The 16987-nt window shown below is 45.0% G+C and overlaps 1 protein-coding gene across 2 annotated transcripts; it reads right to left on the bottom strand.

The window, feature by feature from the left end:
• Positions 1-204: 204 nt before the first annotated feature.
• On the bottom strand, positions 205-16757 carry GDNF (glial cell derived neurotrophic factor). 2 transcript variants are annotated; one of them, XM_008949945.1, is made up of 2 exons: positions 16685-16757; positions 205-689 (listed from the first exon to the last, which is right to left on the bottom strand). In XM_008949945.1, the coding sequence occupies exons 1-2, from the start codon at positions 16755-16757 to the stop codon at positions 205-207; spliced, it is 558 nt and encodes a 185-aa protein (XP_008948193.1). The 2 variants fall into 2 exon arrangements, with proteins under 2 accessions (XP_008948193.1, XP_008948192.1); XM_008949944.1 differs by having other exon boundaries at positions 16586-16757.
• Positions 16758-16987: the final 230 nt, after the last annotated feature.

Genomic DNA, 16987 nt, shown 5'->3' on the forward strand with positions numbered 1-16987 from the left:
AGTTTTTTTTTACTTCCCCATAGGATGTCTAAAGTTTTTATCCCCTTATGCCTCCTCGTGCACACATGGGCTCTCACGACTCCCCGTGAGACCCATTCTTGGTCCTTTTTTCTCGTCTGAGCAGACGTATCCCCAGGAACCTTGGTCCTCCTCTTTGCATTGTAATAGGAATGCAAAACTGGCGCTGTCTCTGGCCCGCAGCTGTCAGACGCATCCACACCTTTTTGCGGAATGTTTTTTTAGTATGTGGTAAACCAGGTTATCGTCCAAAAAGGACAGGTCATCGTCAAAGGCTGTGGGTCTGCAACAAGCTTGCCTCACTTTGTCGGTCACAAGTTTTTTCTTTCTGGTTAAGTTTTTTAAAATTTTGTCATAGGTAGTCTCAGCTGCATCACAAGATCCACTGCAATACCGGAAAATTAGCTCTTCTTTGGTTTCGTATCCCAAATCCAAGTCAGTCACGTTTAAATGTATTTCCGTTAAGACACATCCTCGATTTCTGCCCTTTTGATTCCTCCTTCCCTTTTTGCTGGAATTCTCTATGTTTGTAGCTATGTTTTGCCGGTTTCTCTCCCGCCTAGAAAAAATCGGAGTCTGTTTATCTGGTGACCTCCTCAGTCTTTTAATAGTGGCCTGAATGAAGTCCACTACCTCATCAAACTGATCTGGATAATCCTCTGGCATATTAGCTGTTTGGGAAAGAGAGAAAAGGCTTTGTCACACATCAGTTGTCATTAAGTTTGTCCATTTGTTGCTCAAAAACACTAGACGCAAGCAAGCTGCTCTGCCTACCACTCCAGAGCATGCGCCCAAGACCCTCAGAAATCAGGCAGAATTTGGAATGGTTTAGAGCATCATGAAAACTCATTAGGGGAAAAAGAAATGTGGTATGTGTGTATCCCTGTAGGTGACTGCTGATGCTCCAGTGCACCTTTCAGTATTGAACGAGCCCTGTCAAAATCAAGGGAACACAAAGCATGTCATGATATGAATATTAATTAATAGCTGGATGAAGCTACTGTAGAGGTTATAGAGGCTCTTACCAGCAAAGCAGAAAAATTATGAAGTTTCTTTAAAGCAATTTAGTGATTATGATTGTTAATTGTTGTCTTTTCACACCAGCAGCAGTTAGTATTGCCCAAGTCATCTATTGATAAGGTTTTTGGGCATGACAGAAAGAGGAATGTCATGGGGTACTGGGCTGAGCTATTATCCCTGGCTAAATGGCTGCCTTTTTTTACTGCTTCTAGGGGATACTTATTATCAGAGCTTTTGAAAAAATTCTCATGGATGTACTTTGTGTCACAAGGTGCTGATTAGACTGAGAGGAAATAGGTCAGAATAGAAGTATTATGTTAACTTTCAAAGCAATTGTTATTAACACATTTTCTTCTTATGAAGTTAAAATACCTATTTCATTTTTTGACTTGATACATACTCTACCAGTGATAAATTATTCAAATAAATGAAAGTTGAAGTCAATTAAATGTTTTGAGACTAGCAGAGTGAAGCTCTTCATGGAGGGTGAAATTGATCATGTTCTGAAAAGTTCTCAGCCATCATCTTTTCAGCATGAGTTGGAAAAAAAATCAGATTTTGAAATCTTTAATCTTCCCACAGAATAAATCCCTCCATGTCATCTGCTTTAGTGAATACAGTGATTTATGAAGGGTCAGTCTGTCAGTAGCCTATGTGCAGCCCTTATGCTGTATTATTAATGAATGTCTCTTGAAAACATACCGTACACTGCAGTACTGAGATTTTTTTTTTCTCATTTATTGTGCCAAAAATCCAGACTTGAGGACTCACTTCCTTTGTAATAAGGCCTAAGAGGAGGCTTTTTTCTGTACTTAAATTGCCCACCTAACAGAGACCAGTGTCATGTACCCAGCCCGCCATCTATGGGAGCTCTGTCTCCAGAAGCACCCCTACAAATTTCCCAGGAACTGCAAATACTGGGAAAGGAGATACCCAATACAGTGCACCTGGCCAGCGGCTGGCACCTCACTGAGCCAAGAAGGCTCTCACCAAGTCAGGTGCTGAGATAGGAACAACTCCTCAGGCAGAGGCTCAGTGCCATATTTCCCTAATGAGCACTGTAACAGGCAGGAACCCTGATGAGAGACCAGGCAACTCATGTATCCATCCCACATACGGTGGCATGGACTCAGTTAACAGGTGAGAGGAAGGCATGAGGCTGTCTCCCATTACCTAGAGAAGGTGCACCATCATATCCTCAGTAGAAGCGCCAAATACAGAGGAGATGAGGGCAGTGGGATCTTAACTTTGTTAGTGCAAAAATCCGCTGAAATAATGTGCACCTGCACCTAAGGAACAAAATGGACCCCTGCCCAAAGCAGCCATGTCCTAGAGGACCCCGTCCATGACAAAACAGTGATGGATCACAGGTATACAATTTTCCATAGATGATTCCAGCAAAATAGCATAGACTGGGAAGAGTAACGAAAGCAGGCACTCTTGCACTTTCATGTAATGAGGGTGGCACACAGGAAGCAGGATCCTATAAACTGTAGATCTGGGGACTGGGAAAAATGAATTATACTTTGTTTTACAGATACGCATTCCAAAGGCAACAATCTCACAGATCAGTGACTGTCAAAAGACTTGAAGGAGGGATGGCTGCTATTTATACAGTTATATGGGATCTGAAGAAGGCACAGCCCTGCACTACACTCCATATTCCTCTGATGCCAATGGCAAGTGCACCCTTCTTTCACTCCTCTGTTACCACCTTTGTAACAGATACCAAAGTACCCACTATGAGCCATACCTGTTGGAGTGGGACAGCTTGGATGATGTGTCCATTGATGCACCACCCAGCTCTGTTGCAGGACAGGCAACACAATATGCCTGCCTGCACAATATGAATATGGCCCTACTGACCAAGGTCCAGGTCAAGGTAATGGGCGGGCTACATTCCTTAAAAGCAAGAAGGGGTAGACAACTTGCTAGGTTCAGTCAAGCAAGACAACCCATGTCGAGCTGGCACAGCACCATAGCTGAAGTACAAGCTCGGCTCTGGCATGGATGCAGATGGAGAGGGCGTTGGCAGGAGGCACTTGTTGTGGTAGAACTGGGTGGTTTCTAGGTTTCCGGCACAGAAACAAGGCTTCTCAGCTTGTAATCCAGTAAGGGAAGGGGGACCCTGAGGAGATGGCTCTAGGCTGTCCACTCACACGTAAATCACCCTTCATACTACAGTGATTGCCCCAGCTCACACCTCTGCCACACAGTCCTGGCCCAGCCCTCGTACCAGCAGTATGATGCAATCAGCCATTTGCTGTGGAGACTGAAATGCAACTGTCAGGGAAGCATACTAGAGTTTAACAAAATTCATGCAACAGTCAAACACCAGGAAGGAGATAGAAGATTGTTACAGAGAAACCCATCCTGTATGTGGAGATTCTTGTCTGCAGCCTTCAACCTCATACTTATCCCAAGCCTGGTACACTGCCTGTGCAGTGAGGGGAGTGAGTGTCCCCTGCCTGACAGAGAAACAAAACCCGGATTACCTGAAAACATAACAACCCAAACAGACATATAAATTTTAAACTGCATGGAATTCAGGTGCAGAAACACCACTTACTCCTGCAACACTGCTACAGGCAGGAATTTATTTTGGTTACATATTTATCAGTTATAGTGTTCAAGCACTGTCCTGCCCAAGCCAATCCAAGTATGCCCTGGAGGGTAGGCAGAGGAGGAAAGGCCCATGTTATAGATTGTGTCCCTTCTCAGAGACCATGCTGACATCTATCCTGGTTCATGAGTGACCACTACCCCAACTGCACCAAGGGAACTAATGTTGATGAGAGCCTCCTGTGCTGTGAGAGGACTGTGATATTTAAAGTGGAGGAAACACACCATAGAAGAGCCCAATGCAACATTGCTAGCACAATCAATCAAGCCAACAGTATATCCAACTACAGAAGCCCTCCTAGCTACACACATGGACTTGCTGCCACCAGAAAATGGGATAATTGGCTGCATGACTGACGCTGCTTATCTCACTGGGGCTCTAACACAAACTGTCCAAGAAGTTCTCCAAGCTACAACTTGGGATGAGGTATGTGTGGCAAATTCATCTAATGGAGTTGGGGATCCCTGCTCAGCTCATCCCCTGTTGCAACATCAGGCCACTTGGGAGACTCACTGGGAGCAATGCCAACCCTGTGAGTAAGATGACTGCAAATTTTCTGTCTCCAGGGTGGATTTCCCCTTCAGCCCAGGGAACTGGAAAATATTCCAAGCATCAAATCTATCGAGAGACTACTGCAGTGACCCCCAATACTTGGGGATTACATTGCTGGATGAGACATATGGCACAAGGGTGATATTAAGGAACTGGTGGGAACAGTGGGCATAGAGCCCCCCTAGAGAAATTGTATTGGACCTATTGACCCTGGTCAGTGTGCCCACCTACAACCACACAGGCTGTTACCAAGCTGTGTAGGTACCCCACATTAACACAATGACAGCTGCATTACTGGGCTACTCAGTGAGTCCTTGCAAGTTGCTAAAAGCAATAACACCCTCTGCCTGCAGAGCCCCAAACTAGCTATGTTCAATGCAACAATGCTCTTCTTGGCAGCTTTCAACTGGACATCAAAAGTACCCCAGGTTTGCTTCCATAGTTTAGCACTGTTCAAGGAACACCTCTAGCCCCTGTCATCAGCCAGCCTCTGGCTGGTACAGCACTGAATTCTTATACCATCCCACAAAACCAAGTTTCCACACACAGCCAGCAGCGTGGGCCTGTGCTCTTGGTACAGTATCAAGCACTGCAGGACCCAGCAACCACTGAACCATGGACCCAAGCGATGGGCTCACACTGATCAGATATGGCTTGGTGCTAATTTTCTGCTGCTTAATGAAGCATAGTCATTAGCATGATGACAGAGTCACTAAGAGTGGCTCACAGTGGTCTGAAGGAAACTTTGCCAGCCAGGAGTAAAGTGAGAGCTGACTTTGCAGCCTATGCCAAGGTGCCAGTTATGAGTCTGCAGGGATATTCAGCTCTCCAATAAGTATGGGTGCTAGGCCTGAGACACTGAAAAAAAAAAAATGCTGTAAAATACACCTGAAGCAGGACTCTGGGCAACCAATTGGAAATGCCAGCATTAACACTAGGCGTGATGGATTGAAACAAGGTAAATGTTAAGGAAGCTACCACCAGACATCATACATGAATAAGCAATAACCACTGACCAAGGACTAAAGACTGTAAAAGGCTAATCGACAGAAGGGAAGGTGGAGAAGAAGGGCAGCAGGGCCACCCCATCCTGATGGGCACTTAGTAGATATGCCTTAGAGATACTGAGACCTCTCTGTACCACAGCTAGCACATGCTGAGCAGTTCTTTGGTCTCTGCACTGTGGTAAGAGCTGCTGGGGACAAAGAGGGTGCTGAGCCAAGCTGTGTGGCCAGGGAACACCACTAGACTCATAGGGGCTGCCTTGGCATCGAAGCCACTTGACTGAGGGGTACTTAGTTACCCTTCTATCTCCAGCACTGTTTAGAAAACATTTATAGTCTCAGAATGAAGGTCAAGAGCCCAGCAGCTTTGCTTCTCTAGTACTGCAGGGACTGCACTGACTTGACTGTGCAGCAGACAGAGCTTTCTGTGGGCATTTCACGCTCTGGGAGAAGCACGTTGTATTGCCCCTTCTTGTAACATACACACTTTGCATGTGTGTTTATGTGTGTTGTTTTCACACGTAGAAAACATGCAAACATGTCTAATTAGACACGTTTGTTTTTTTTTTTTTTAAAACAAACTAGTTTACTGACAGTGTTTGCCTTCTGGTGGAAAAGCTGAGAGAACAAACATGACAGATGCCTTTCATGCTGTACAAAGTGCCAGCAGAAAATGCTCAGACACTACGGCAATAAAAGTAGTAAAGATCTCTGAGTGGTAGTCACTGGTCCCAGACTCCACGACGTGAAGGAATTAGAATTTAAAAATCCAAAGACACCTAGGATAGGACAGGATGGGATGGGACAGCAAGGGACAGGACAGGATAGGATTGGACAGCCCACAACAACATGTGCTCAGTGCAGGTTAGTGGAGTTTGGCTCACACATGATGCACGTCGAAGCTGGAGTTTCCTGAGGGAAAGGACTCCTGGAAATGTAAAATCCCCTCTCCAGAAACTTGAGGCTTCTGCGTATCTTGTTCACAGTGTGGGAAAAAGGGTCACAGATCCCAGTGGGTCAGTGTGAAGAGCTGAGCCCTACCACTTAGACTATGGTAACGCTCACAAGACTGGCACAAAGTCATGAGCTTTCGTTTCTGGTTTATGCCAGGTTTCTGAAAGCTGTTTCCCGACGATTCAACTGCCCGGGGAAATCCCTTGAAGGCAATCTGTGCATGGGCACATGCACATCGTTTTTTAGCACCTCTGCCTAGCACCCACCCGCAGGAGCACAGGGCAGGCAGCAGTGCTTGTGGGAGCTGCAGCCAGCATGTGCCCCACTGCTCTTCATCTCTCTTCCACCTTCCCTCTTTCAAACCAAAGACCTGACCACCCAAGCAGGAGCTTCTTCCTCTAGGGACAATCAGAGCATAAGTCTACTTTCTAGCACTGGAGTATCAAGAGTGGTAGGTATGGATGGCAGCCCATGTGCCACTTTGTCTCTGAGCACATTCTCTGTCTTCCATGTCCAGCTGAACCATGGCTCTAATCTTCCAGGAGGTTCTCATATGACCAGAAAATGCATCAAAAAGCAAAGAAGGGAAGAATGGGAGACCGCAGGACTGGCATGTGTGGGAATCTAGAAGAGTGACCAGGCTGGTGGCAGAGCTGGTGAACACCAAATGTCCAGAACTCCAGAAGTCGAACAAACAAAAGAAGAAATGAGACTCACCTAAAATACTAATTAAAAAACAACCAAACAAACAGCCAAATACAAAAACAAAAACAACCAAGAATATTTGCATCTTCTGCTTGTTCTTTGTAAGCTGTTTGCTTGCTTTTTTGAAGCTTTAGGGCATATCCAGATTTGACACAGCCTTTCAGGTTAGGAACACCCCCCTGGAACACAAACAGAAATAATTGCCTCACTGCTGCTCCCTGCAACCTGAAGTTTTGACCTGCCTGTCCTCAAGCACAGTCCCTATACCCCGGGCACTGCAAGAGCAGGCGACACGTGCAGGTACAGGTACAGCACCCTGCAGCTAAACACCTGTGGTCCTCCCCACCAACCTCTGTAGAAAGTCACCCCAGAGCTCTGCTTTGGGCAGGAAGGGAAATGTGCCTTCCTCTGGGCATCTTCCCCGATGCAAACCCCCAGGGCCTGCCTTTGCATTTCCAATTAATTAGAGACGCTGCGTGCCAGCAGGATGGGAATCTGATGCCTGTGCTTTTTAGAAGAATAAATCATACAGTATTCGGTCAGACTTCTACACAAAATAGGTCTACATGAATATCCAAACCAAAATCATCACATTCTCAAGAAATACATTCTTCCATTAAGGAAAAATGGAAAATTTATTTCTGTTTGTTCAAGTGTGATCACAATTGCATTTTGAAAAACTATTCCTTTGATTTGACTATCAACAGATTTATTTTAAAGCCAAATATTCTCCCACAACGGCAGTAACCCAGCATGGCAGAGCACAAAACCCTGACTTTGTACCTGACCACAAATTGATTTCAGTGGGAACAGATGGATCTTCAGCTTCTGAGGAAAAAAAACAGTTACTCATTTTGGTGCCTGGTTATGGATTTAAAAGACTAACTGCAGTCTTTCCTAACAATGTTGCCTATTCTGCTTTACAAGAAAAGCCTAAATTCTATTAATTGCAAAATAATAATTTCTATAAGTGAGTTTCCTTTTTTTTTTTTTTCTGTTTAATCTCATAAAACTCTATGTTTTAAGTTATTTGAAACTGTTAATGCTTTATAGAATTGTTTTCCATACTGATCTTGGGAAAAATGTAATCACACCACTGCAGTATCATTTGTCACTCTGCATATCCTGAGCTGAAGTGATGTGATACAAGTCACATAAGGTATACTAAAAATTATAATATTAGAGTTTTGTTTTATGTTGTAGCTTTTATGCATGCACTTATGGCAGTGTACAGCTATTACATCAACATTTAATAAAATTACCAGGATATTTCACTTAAGCATAGCTTTTTTTTTTCCAGTTAGAGTAGTTTAAGCAGCAGCATTCAGACTCTAGTTTAAAGAACAATTTCAAGGGGGATAATCCAGCTCATTATAATGGTAAGCACTATTTTAAAAATTCAGATCCAGATCTGTGTTAAGATTAAAAGTCCCTTTTCAGAAACAGTTCTGGTACTTTAATATGTGCCCTTTGTAACTAAAATACTGTAATTTCCTTTCTTTCACAGTTCTTTTTTAAGTTTCCTCCGAAGTTATACTCACAAAGACATTTCTTCTTAGATCATTTGCTAGTGGGAAACAGACAACTAATGTGACTCTGACAAAGGCTGTAACAAATTTCATTTTATGTTGCTCACAAATTATTTTTATATTTAGCTTGCTTTATAGGAGTGTTTTTGCTACTCGTGAAAACTATCTGGTGGACATACCCTGTACAGACACAGAATCCCTCCATCTCACACCACGAAGATGTAGTTTAGGACAACCTCAGAGTAACTTGTTTGTGAAAGGGCAGACTTAACGAGGTTAAAATTACTAATGTGATGATCATTCTGCCTCGCAAAGTAAAAAAGCATCAACTGTGGTAGGGGTAAACCATTCATTTTATTGAAAATGAAGTATTTTTCACGAAAAACAAAGCCTACTATGCAACAAATTCAGGTATTAAATTATTATGCTGAAGCGTTTTCAGGATTTAAACAATTAAAATATCACCTCTCTGAGGCTTGACTTTGTTTTCATGGCTTGCATGAAAATCCATGGGGCTATGAGTGAAATGGAGACCAGCTGGTTGTGTCCATTAGGAAACAGAGTATCAAACACATTAGGGTCAGCTCATCTTTAAATGTTTAACACAGTTCTTGTTCACAGCCTCACTCCCTGCCTTGTCAGCTCCCAGGAAACACTGCATCCACCCCTCCAACTCAGAAAGCCCTTAGAAATGCAGCCTCTCACTGGTGTCACTTGTCTCTCATCAAGGTAAAGTGCTAAGTAACCTGAACAATAACTCCAGGGCCACTCACATCAGCCAAGTAGAATAAGTCATCAATAGAAAAAGGCACAGGGTTGACCTTCCTGGTGTGCTTGCTCCTGTTGGAGCATCCAAGGTTTGTGTTTGTAGCTCACTAGATAACCTTGCCACTTCCCAAGTGTTGATCACGATGGAAATTCTGCAGAGTACTGTATTTCACACTGCCATGCTTGGCAGTGCCTCCCTGTGCATCCTTTGCCTGCTTTCTCACAGGTAGGAAACACTGGTTCCCACCAGGAGAAAAGAAGGAAGAAACAATAGGACCATCATAATTGCTGCCAGCTGGGGGAATTCATTGAGAGCAGGGGGAAACAGCAAGGTGGGATGAACTCAGTGAAGAATGCTGCCTTGTGACCTGATTTGTTCAAAATTTTCTTGTTCTTCATCTGGTCCAGGCAGGGTTGTTCACAAGATCTGCTTGACTTTGGGCTGGCATTTGGGTCCAGGTCCCTGCTCTGGCCTCTCTAGGGTGGGCGAAGGAGCATCCCATCTGGCAGCTTAGCAGCAAAGGAGTAGCAAGAGGATGTGGTTTTGCCTCTGATTCAGAACTCTGAAAACTCAGCTCTGAGGCACTGAGGAGCAGACAGCTTTCTAGTGGTCACTCTTGAAGTTTTGTTCCAGCTCCTGCAGCAGCTGCCAGGAGCCCATCTGCACTGGGGCATTATTGTATAGGGCTGTGTGGGAACTTGAGCACCCACAAAGCAGTCTCCGCACCTGAAGAAGCTAGGGCATAAAGAGTGTAAAAGGGGAAAAAAAGAAAAAGTGGCAGTGCCCTGTCTGAAGCCAGTGACAGAGCAGGCTCAAACCTGAGCACAGCACATGCCTGCCTGTTGTCTCCTCCCTAAGGCCTTGTGCCCCTTCAAATCCATACCATCCTGCTTCCCAGGAAAATCTGGGTTTACACTTAATATTTGGTTCTGTCCCAACATGGTGAGACCTTAAAATGAACACGTTTGAGTAGGACCCAAAACTTGTGACCTCTTAGCAAGAACTCATGCAGCCAGCTAACAGGCACAGCACCGAGACTTTAATGGATGAAACACTGTCAGTAACAAAAAGAAATACTCTTTAGCACCTCTGGTGCTAAAATGACCCAGCCTAGCCCTTGCATGCCACCAGTAAAACACCAGATAGGTTACCCAGCCCCAGTGTAGCACCAGCTCATTGAATGGGAAGACCATTCCTAAATAAATAACAGCAATTGTTCCTGGGGTGCCTGTGCTCTTACACTCCACCTCCTTTTGGGTTATAGGGGTGTTCCCAAGGAACAAACAGCAGGAAGGGACCCTCTGTCAGTCTCTTCCCTGGGGACTGTAGAACAGAGCTGTCCTAGCACAACCACGGCTGTGGCCATCTCTGCTGCTATCAGATTTTGATCTGACCTTTGGATAATATGTGTTCTTCCACATTTGCCTTTCTTTACCTTAATTTCAATGTGTTTACAATAGGAATGATATGAAAAAAAAATGAAGATTGACATTCGGAAAATGTTATTATTATAATAATCAGTCGCTGGCTCTAGAGCAGGTGCTACGTGTGGCACAGCAGAACGTCTCATGTTGGGATGTGTGGATCACGGCCTGCCAGGCAGCATTGGCATTTGCTCAGAAGGACAAGCTCCTTTCCAGCTGCTATGCTGGATCCTCACCTCCCTGTCAGAAATTTCCTGAGTAATAGCTGGTTTTGCCAAAGAAATGTTATATGCTTGGGATGGGAAAAGAGGTAGTACAGATGTTTGTATGTAGTTTGTTAGTTAAAGGGCATGCGACCAGCTTGCCTCTAAAAATGTGGCCACATGAGAAGTTTTGTCATACTGCTGTAACACCGCCTGGCCCCAACACAGGAAAACAAATATTCTAATTTCCGTGTTTGCTTCTTTTGAAGACTATTCTCATTCAATAATCATTAAAGCACTTGTACAAGTCCCATTGACCTCAAAGAAATATACCTGCAAGTTTCAGTTTAAGTGCTGTATCAAGACATACAGCCTAAATATCTAAGACATACAATGTGGCTTTATTGCCCAAAAAGAATGCTAGGACTTGAAATGCCTCACATAATTAATCTTCTGTCCTTGATCTTAAAGCCAGACATACTCTAATGTGTATTCTGCGTCTTAAAGCTTTGCCTGTACCTGTTGCAAATCAATCTTTTTGATTCTATTTTTGTTATCTTTGTAATCTGGACTGGATTTCAAAGAATCATTGAACTCTTTGTTTCCCCTTACCAAATATTACTTGATCAGAAACTACAGCTGGTTTTGTCAAATATGACCACTCTGCAGTGCCAGCCACTCTACCAGCACTAATGTGGCAGTGGCCTATTTAGATATCTGATGATCCTGGACATGGTTATGCTGCAATATTTAGTATTCCTCATTCATTATTACTTGTCAATAACTTATTGCCTCAGAAGTACAAGAATTCACAAGAAGTGTAATTCTGAGGAGTCTGGCCTATGTACTACATGTTTTAAGTTGCAGTTACTTGATAGTGGGTGGAATAAAGACTGGATATTTGTACCAGACATCCATTCCTGATCATCTGCAGTTGTAGGGGATGGGACTCAATGACCCCAATGGCTTCTCTTGGCCTCTGTAACTTTAAATATTTTAAACCTACTTTATGCATCCCTAATCAGGAACAGCATAATTTACAAAGACATTACAACCTATCTGTCTGACGATCCTCTTCCAGTGGACAAATAATGCCCTCCCCGTTGGTTCATCAATAGTCACTACACAGCTGAATTCTTCAGCCTTTCAATAAAGGTTTTGCAGCTTGTCATCTGCAAACCCTGAACATGAGGATTTCTAAAATATATTGAAGAGGCCTGTGAAAGATGACCAAGAAAAGCATGTTCAGATATGTTATCTAGCAACTCACACCTGCAAAACATCTAAGAAAATCCACACCTCCACTGGGAAATTTTTGAAGTCCCTAAACTGAAAAGCAGCAAAGACATAAAACTTTGAACAAAGGATAACTCTTGAAATGAGAATAAAACCATGTTCTCTTGTATTTCAGTCCTTTCCTCCTTAAGTCCCAGAATACCCTTTGCAGGAGTATATTCAGTATTTATACTTGAGACTGCAGAGATATCAGCTTCTAGGGCTAGAAGTGTCTTGATCCTGTTCTTTCTCTTTTTAGAATTTTTCTCATGAACGGGCAAACTTGAACGCTTTAGATTTCTAAATGCCTAGATAACCTGGGCATCTCCATGCAAACAAACTTTCTGTCTCTCTGTATATATGCTGGCCCAAGGATGGAGACACACTCAGTCTGACACTGGCTGGACACGCAGGTGGCACTGGATACACACAGATCAGGTGTTGCAGCGTGGCACCTGCTCGGTTGCAGATAGCTCTCTGATGCACTGGATTTACTGTGCATGGACAGGTCACCTCTGTACCTTCTGTGCATCTTAGATTAAAGTGCATATGCCACACAGAACACAGGTGTCTAGAGCAGGGAAGTCTGGACAGAAACATGAAATTTCTGCTTCATGACACTGCATGTGCCTAATAAATATTGTAGGGAAGGAAATGCATTCAGTTGGAAGAATAACTGAATACATTTTTTGCCTTAAAGAGCCCTACAGTATCACTGTTTATTCTAGATACTTTCCATATTAGTTGATAATGTTGAAGCTAAGTGCAGTAACTTTAAACACCCTTTAGCAGGGGTATGAAGAATTTTTAACAGAGGTATAATGCACACATACCGTGGCATGTTACAGCATACACACCAAAGGAGCTGCAACAACAAATGAAGAGTAATTCAGACGTTGCAGTGCAAAAAACACCTTTTCCTCCTACTAGGAGGAAAAGTCCATGGTGAGATTTTTCATTTAATTTTACATGCTTAGCACCAGTTCTTACTGAAGATGCTCACTTGATCAAGAGACTACGGATCATATCCTGGGTCTTATGATACTTGAATCCTCACATACATGTTGATTATGGCCATACAGCAGCAAGCAGTTACAAAATGCATTTGCTGGCAACTGTGTACAAGACAAACCAAGTGTTTGGCTCCCTGTGCGCTGTCATGCTTCTGAAGCTTCTGACTTCGTTTATAATAATTTGGTTTATATTTATTCTGTTTGCAGCTGCTATTTAGGCTAATTGTGTCCTTCCCCTAGCAGGTTGTCATGAGGGAAACAAAGGATTTTCTAGCCTTACAAACTCTACAGCTACTCTTCTTTGTGTGAAATGAGCCATCCCATGAACACTGATGCCTAGAACATCTATGAACACCGGACTCATTTCAAATGCACGCCATTTATGGAGGATACTCTCACTTCAGTCTCCAGTCCATTTAAAAAATGCAGAAGTCTGCAATTACCAAAACCCTCTGCTGTCTCTAATTACTGCCCTGAACAGCAAAGGTCAGCACATTACACCTGATCAGCCCAGGAGGTTAAGACCTTGCCTGTAGGCTGGAACGAAGGCAGGTTCTGAGCCAATCTGAAAGGGATGGGGTAACATCAGGTGACCTCATAGCACTTTGCAGAGAAAACAATCACATCAAACAAGAGCCCAGAAAGGTGTTAAGGCCCTGGGAAAACAGATCTTGCTCCAGTCAGGTGTTTGGCCTGCCATTAGGAGTGGGACTTGATCCTACAATCCTATGAACCGTTGCTTCAAGCAGCACATGGGAGACCCAACCTCTCTGGAGTGAGTGCAATGCACACCATGAAGGGCAGCTGCTACTGCCCACTCCGCCTGCAGAGAGATCACTTCAGGGGAGGAGCAGTGCACCCCTCTTTGATGTGCCCAGTCCTAATCAATGCTCATACACTGTCCTACGCAGATGAGCCAATGTGGGTGATGATGGCACTCCCACTGCTTTGTGAGCTGCCTTCCACAAAGGCCTTCAGTGAAGCAGCTGACCAACGGTATCCACAGAGATATTAATACACAGGAGGTCCAACAGATGAGCTGGGGAGCTGCAAGCACACATGCATGCTCATGGCACACTGCCCTTTGCTGATATAAGAATCCTCAAAGAGGAGAGGGAAGTCTACATGGTGTAGATGTGACTCCTCATGTACATCATCACATGTCTTTCATGTGTATATTGTCACATGTCTTTTGTGCGTTGAAAGGTGCATTCTACCAAATAGTAAGTGAAGAGAAACAATTATGTCAAAAACTAATGGTGGTGACTTGAACAAAGTGCTGCTGCAGCAGGAAGGCAGCAATGTCCCCATATAAGACCAGACCTGTGGGCTCTGTGTTTGAAAACTGCTCTCCAGACACCACACACTTTTAAATCAACTGAAAAAGGCATAAAAGTGGATCAGAGTATTTTACTGCTCTCTTATAACTGCCTTTCTGCAGGTCTCCCCTGTCTCAGCTGGCTTGGTAACGTAGCAGAGAGGAGTTTCTGACTTTGTGGCACGGGTGCTGCGTAAACCGCTGCCATGCAAAGACCACAGGAACTCCTTGGGTTTTCCCCAATTTCTGCTGTGAAAGACAGCACTGCTTACTTTCTTCTTGCAGCTCGAGTCGTCTATTTGTGATCCAGAGTTAAAAGACTGAGACCAAACTGTCGGCCCTTTCTCAAAACACTATCCTAGTCAATAACCTACAACACAGCTCTGTTTGGCAAACCTATGTCTGTATTCTGGAAACAAGAGATATGTGGAAGAGGCTGTCTACTGGTAACACTCTATAGAAAGGTAAGACACAGGCTGTCTGTCTTCTCACTTCTTGTTTATCCAATCCACAGGAAAGAAGAGGCAAGAATGAGAAGTTTTGGACACTAGGACAAACAAGACTACTGCTGTTGCCTGGTGCCCTGAGCTGCTGCGGAGAACCATATTCCTGGAAGTAAGTCTGAAGATAAAAGCAGGCATTGTACAAATACTAACACCCTGAAAAGATGGAGCGTTAATGCTCTCCCACCCTGGAGCTTCTGCCAGAGCTACAAACTGACTGGTGCCACTTTCCCCCTAATGCTCTTCTTGCCACTGGTGGTGGAGCAAGCCAGTGCAGAGGATGGTGGCCTGAAAAGCTGATCACAGCCTTTCATTCCTGTTCTGCCACGGAGCTCACCAAGGAGAAGAAGATCACCATGTGTGATGGTCCCACAGCCCTGGCAGGCTGGAGCCCTCACAGGAAGCAGTACTGGCCAACCTCTCTGCCTGGAGGGGCTGAAAGGACCTCAGGGGTGCCACTCTTTGAGCAGGGGGAGCCCAGGCTGGGGCACGCATAGGCGGCAGCCTAGGCAAGATTCCAGCAGGGGAGAAACAAGCAAGAAAAGGGAAGAGGAAAGACTAAATGGAGAAGGGCATAGATGTGCGTACAGAAGAGGAGATGGGTGTTGTGGGGGGGATGAGAGCAGAGTGACGGCACACAGCTCCCTGCTTAGTGCCTCCATGCTGTGTTAGTGCGGCTGCCTCCAGAGAAACCAGAGCAGGGCTGCCTGTGGCTGGAGCTGCAGCAGGCGCAAGGGTAGGACATGCCTCCAGATAAGGAGACAAAAATTAATCCAATTTACTGGATACTGTCTCCATCCTGCAATGAGCTAAACAGAGAGCGCTGAGCAAGAGCAAAGGGAGCAACGTCCAAACTGTGAATGTGTCTTTGCTAAGTGAACACCTCCACAGCTCATGTGAGCATGCTGCCACTTCTTACTGAATCATATTAACTCTCACTATAAAAAGCCACCAGAGTTAGCGTAACACTCATATACCACTGTGAAAATCCTGTATCTGCCATTGTAGGAGACCTATTATTAGCGAGGCATGATTATTATCTGTCGTTTGGATTTGTAAGCTGTCTTACTTGGAGCTGGTCCATGTGGATTGCTCTGCACCAAGCTCCTAGCCCTCCCATTGCTACTCTTCTGTAACTTTCCATGCAGACACACTAATTTTGGGATCAGAATCCAAGAAGGATCTAATGAAACTCAGCAGCACTCCAGGATGTGTACAGTGCCTCCCACCACCGAGCCCAATCTCCACTGGGACTTGCGCCCACTACAGGCAGTGAGTAATTGCATTGGCAGGTGGGAGCCAGGAGAAGAGGTTCAAGTGGCAGGGAAGGAGCTTCAGTGCCTGCCCTGTAATGTGTATGTACCTGATCCCCCTCTGCACAGAACTACCTTTCTCATCGCTCCTAAGTTTTTCAATCAAAGGGATCTTATCACCATCAGGAACGTAGGGCTGGAGGTGGAGGAATGTGGGGGCATTGCCATTGCAATTACTAACCCGATGCTTTGGAGGCTGACTTGGTTCAGAGCTGCTGGAGCCAGACTACAGCCAGTGACCCTGCCTAGGGGGAGAAGTGGGGGCAGGAAGTGGGGGTCCTTCCCTCACGCTGATGTCTGAGCAAAGAGCAGCAGGTTTAGCAAGACAGACAGCAGTGGCTACAAAGGGGAATGTTTCTTACAGTCACTGTGCACAGCATAGGGAGGCAGCAGGCTGATGGGGGAGAGATCATCTTCAGGCCCCTCTACCACCGAAAGGGGCCCCTTGGGAGGCGTCTTACCGGCGGGCAGGGGCGAGGTGGAGCCCGTGTTGAGCAGCACCACGCAGACAGCCACAACATCCCATAACTTCATCTTAGATCTCCTTCCAACACGGGCCCCTGGCAGAGAGGACAGGTAGGGTTAGCTCCCAGCTGCTGTGCTCCCCTAGTCTTGCCACCTCCCTGACAGCCCTGAGACAAAGCTGGTCAGCCTTGTACACTAGGTCAGCCAGGTCCACCCTGGCCAGGCCTGGGGACAGAGCAGGGGGAAATGACCTCTGCCTAGCTCAGCCTCACACCACTGTTGTCTCCCAGAGCAAGGAA

Source organism: Merops nubicus, unplaced genomic scaffold (assembly GCF_000691845.1).
Source record: "Merops nubicus isolate BGI_N331 unplaced genomic scaffold, ASM69184v1 scaffold15161, whole genome shotgun sequence".
NCBI lineage: Eukaryota > Metazoa > Chordata > Aves > Coraciiformes > Meropidae > Merops > Merops nubicus.

What these genes read in the sequence shown, in the direction of transcription:
- GDNF (XM_008949944.1), bottom strand. Translation starts at nt 16,757, where the DNA reads ATGAAGTTATGGGATGTTGTGGCTGTCTGCGTGGTGCTGCTCAACACG. An exon ending in CTATGCTGTGCACAGTGACT is followed by an intron (nt 690 to 16,585) that starts GTAAGAAACATT and finishes TTTCCCAAACAG; the next exon opens with CTAATATGCCAGAGGATTAT.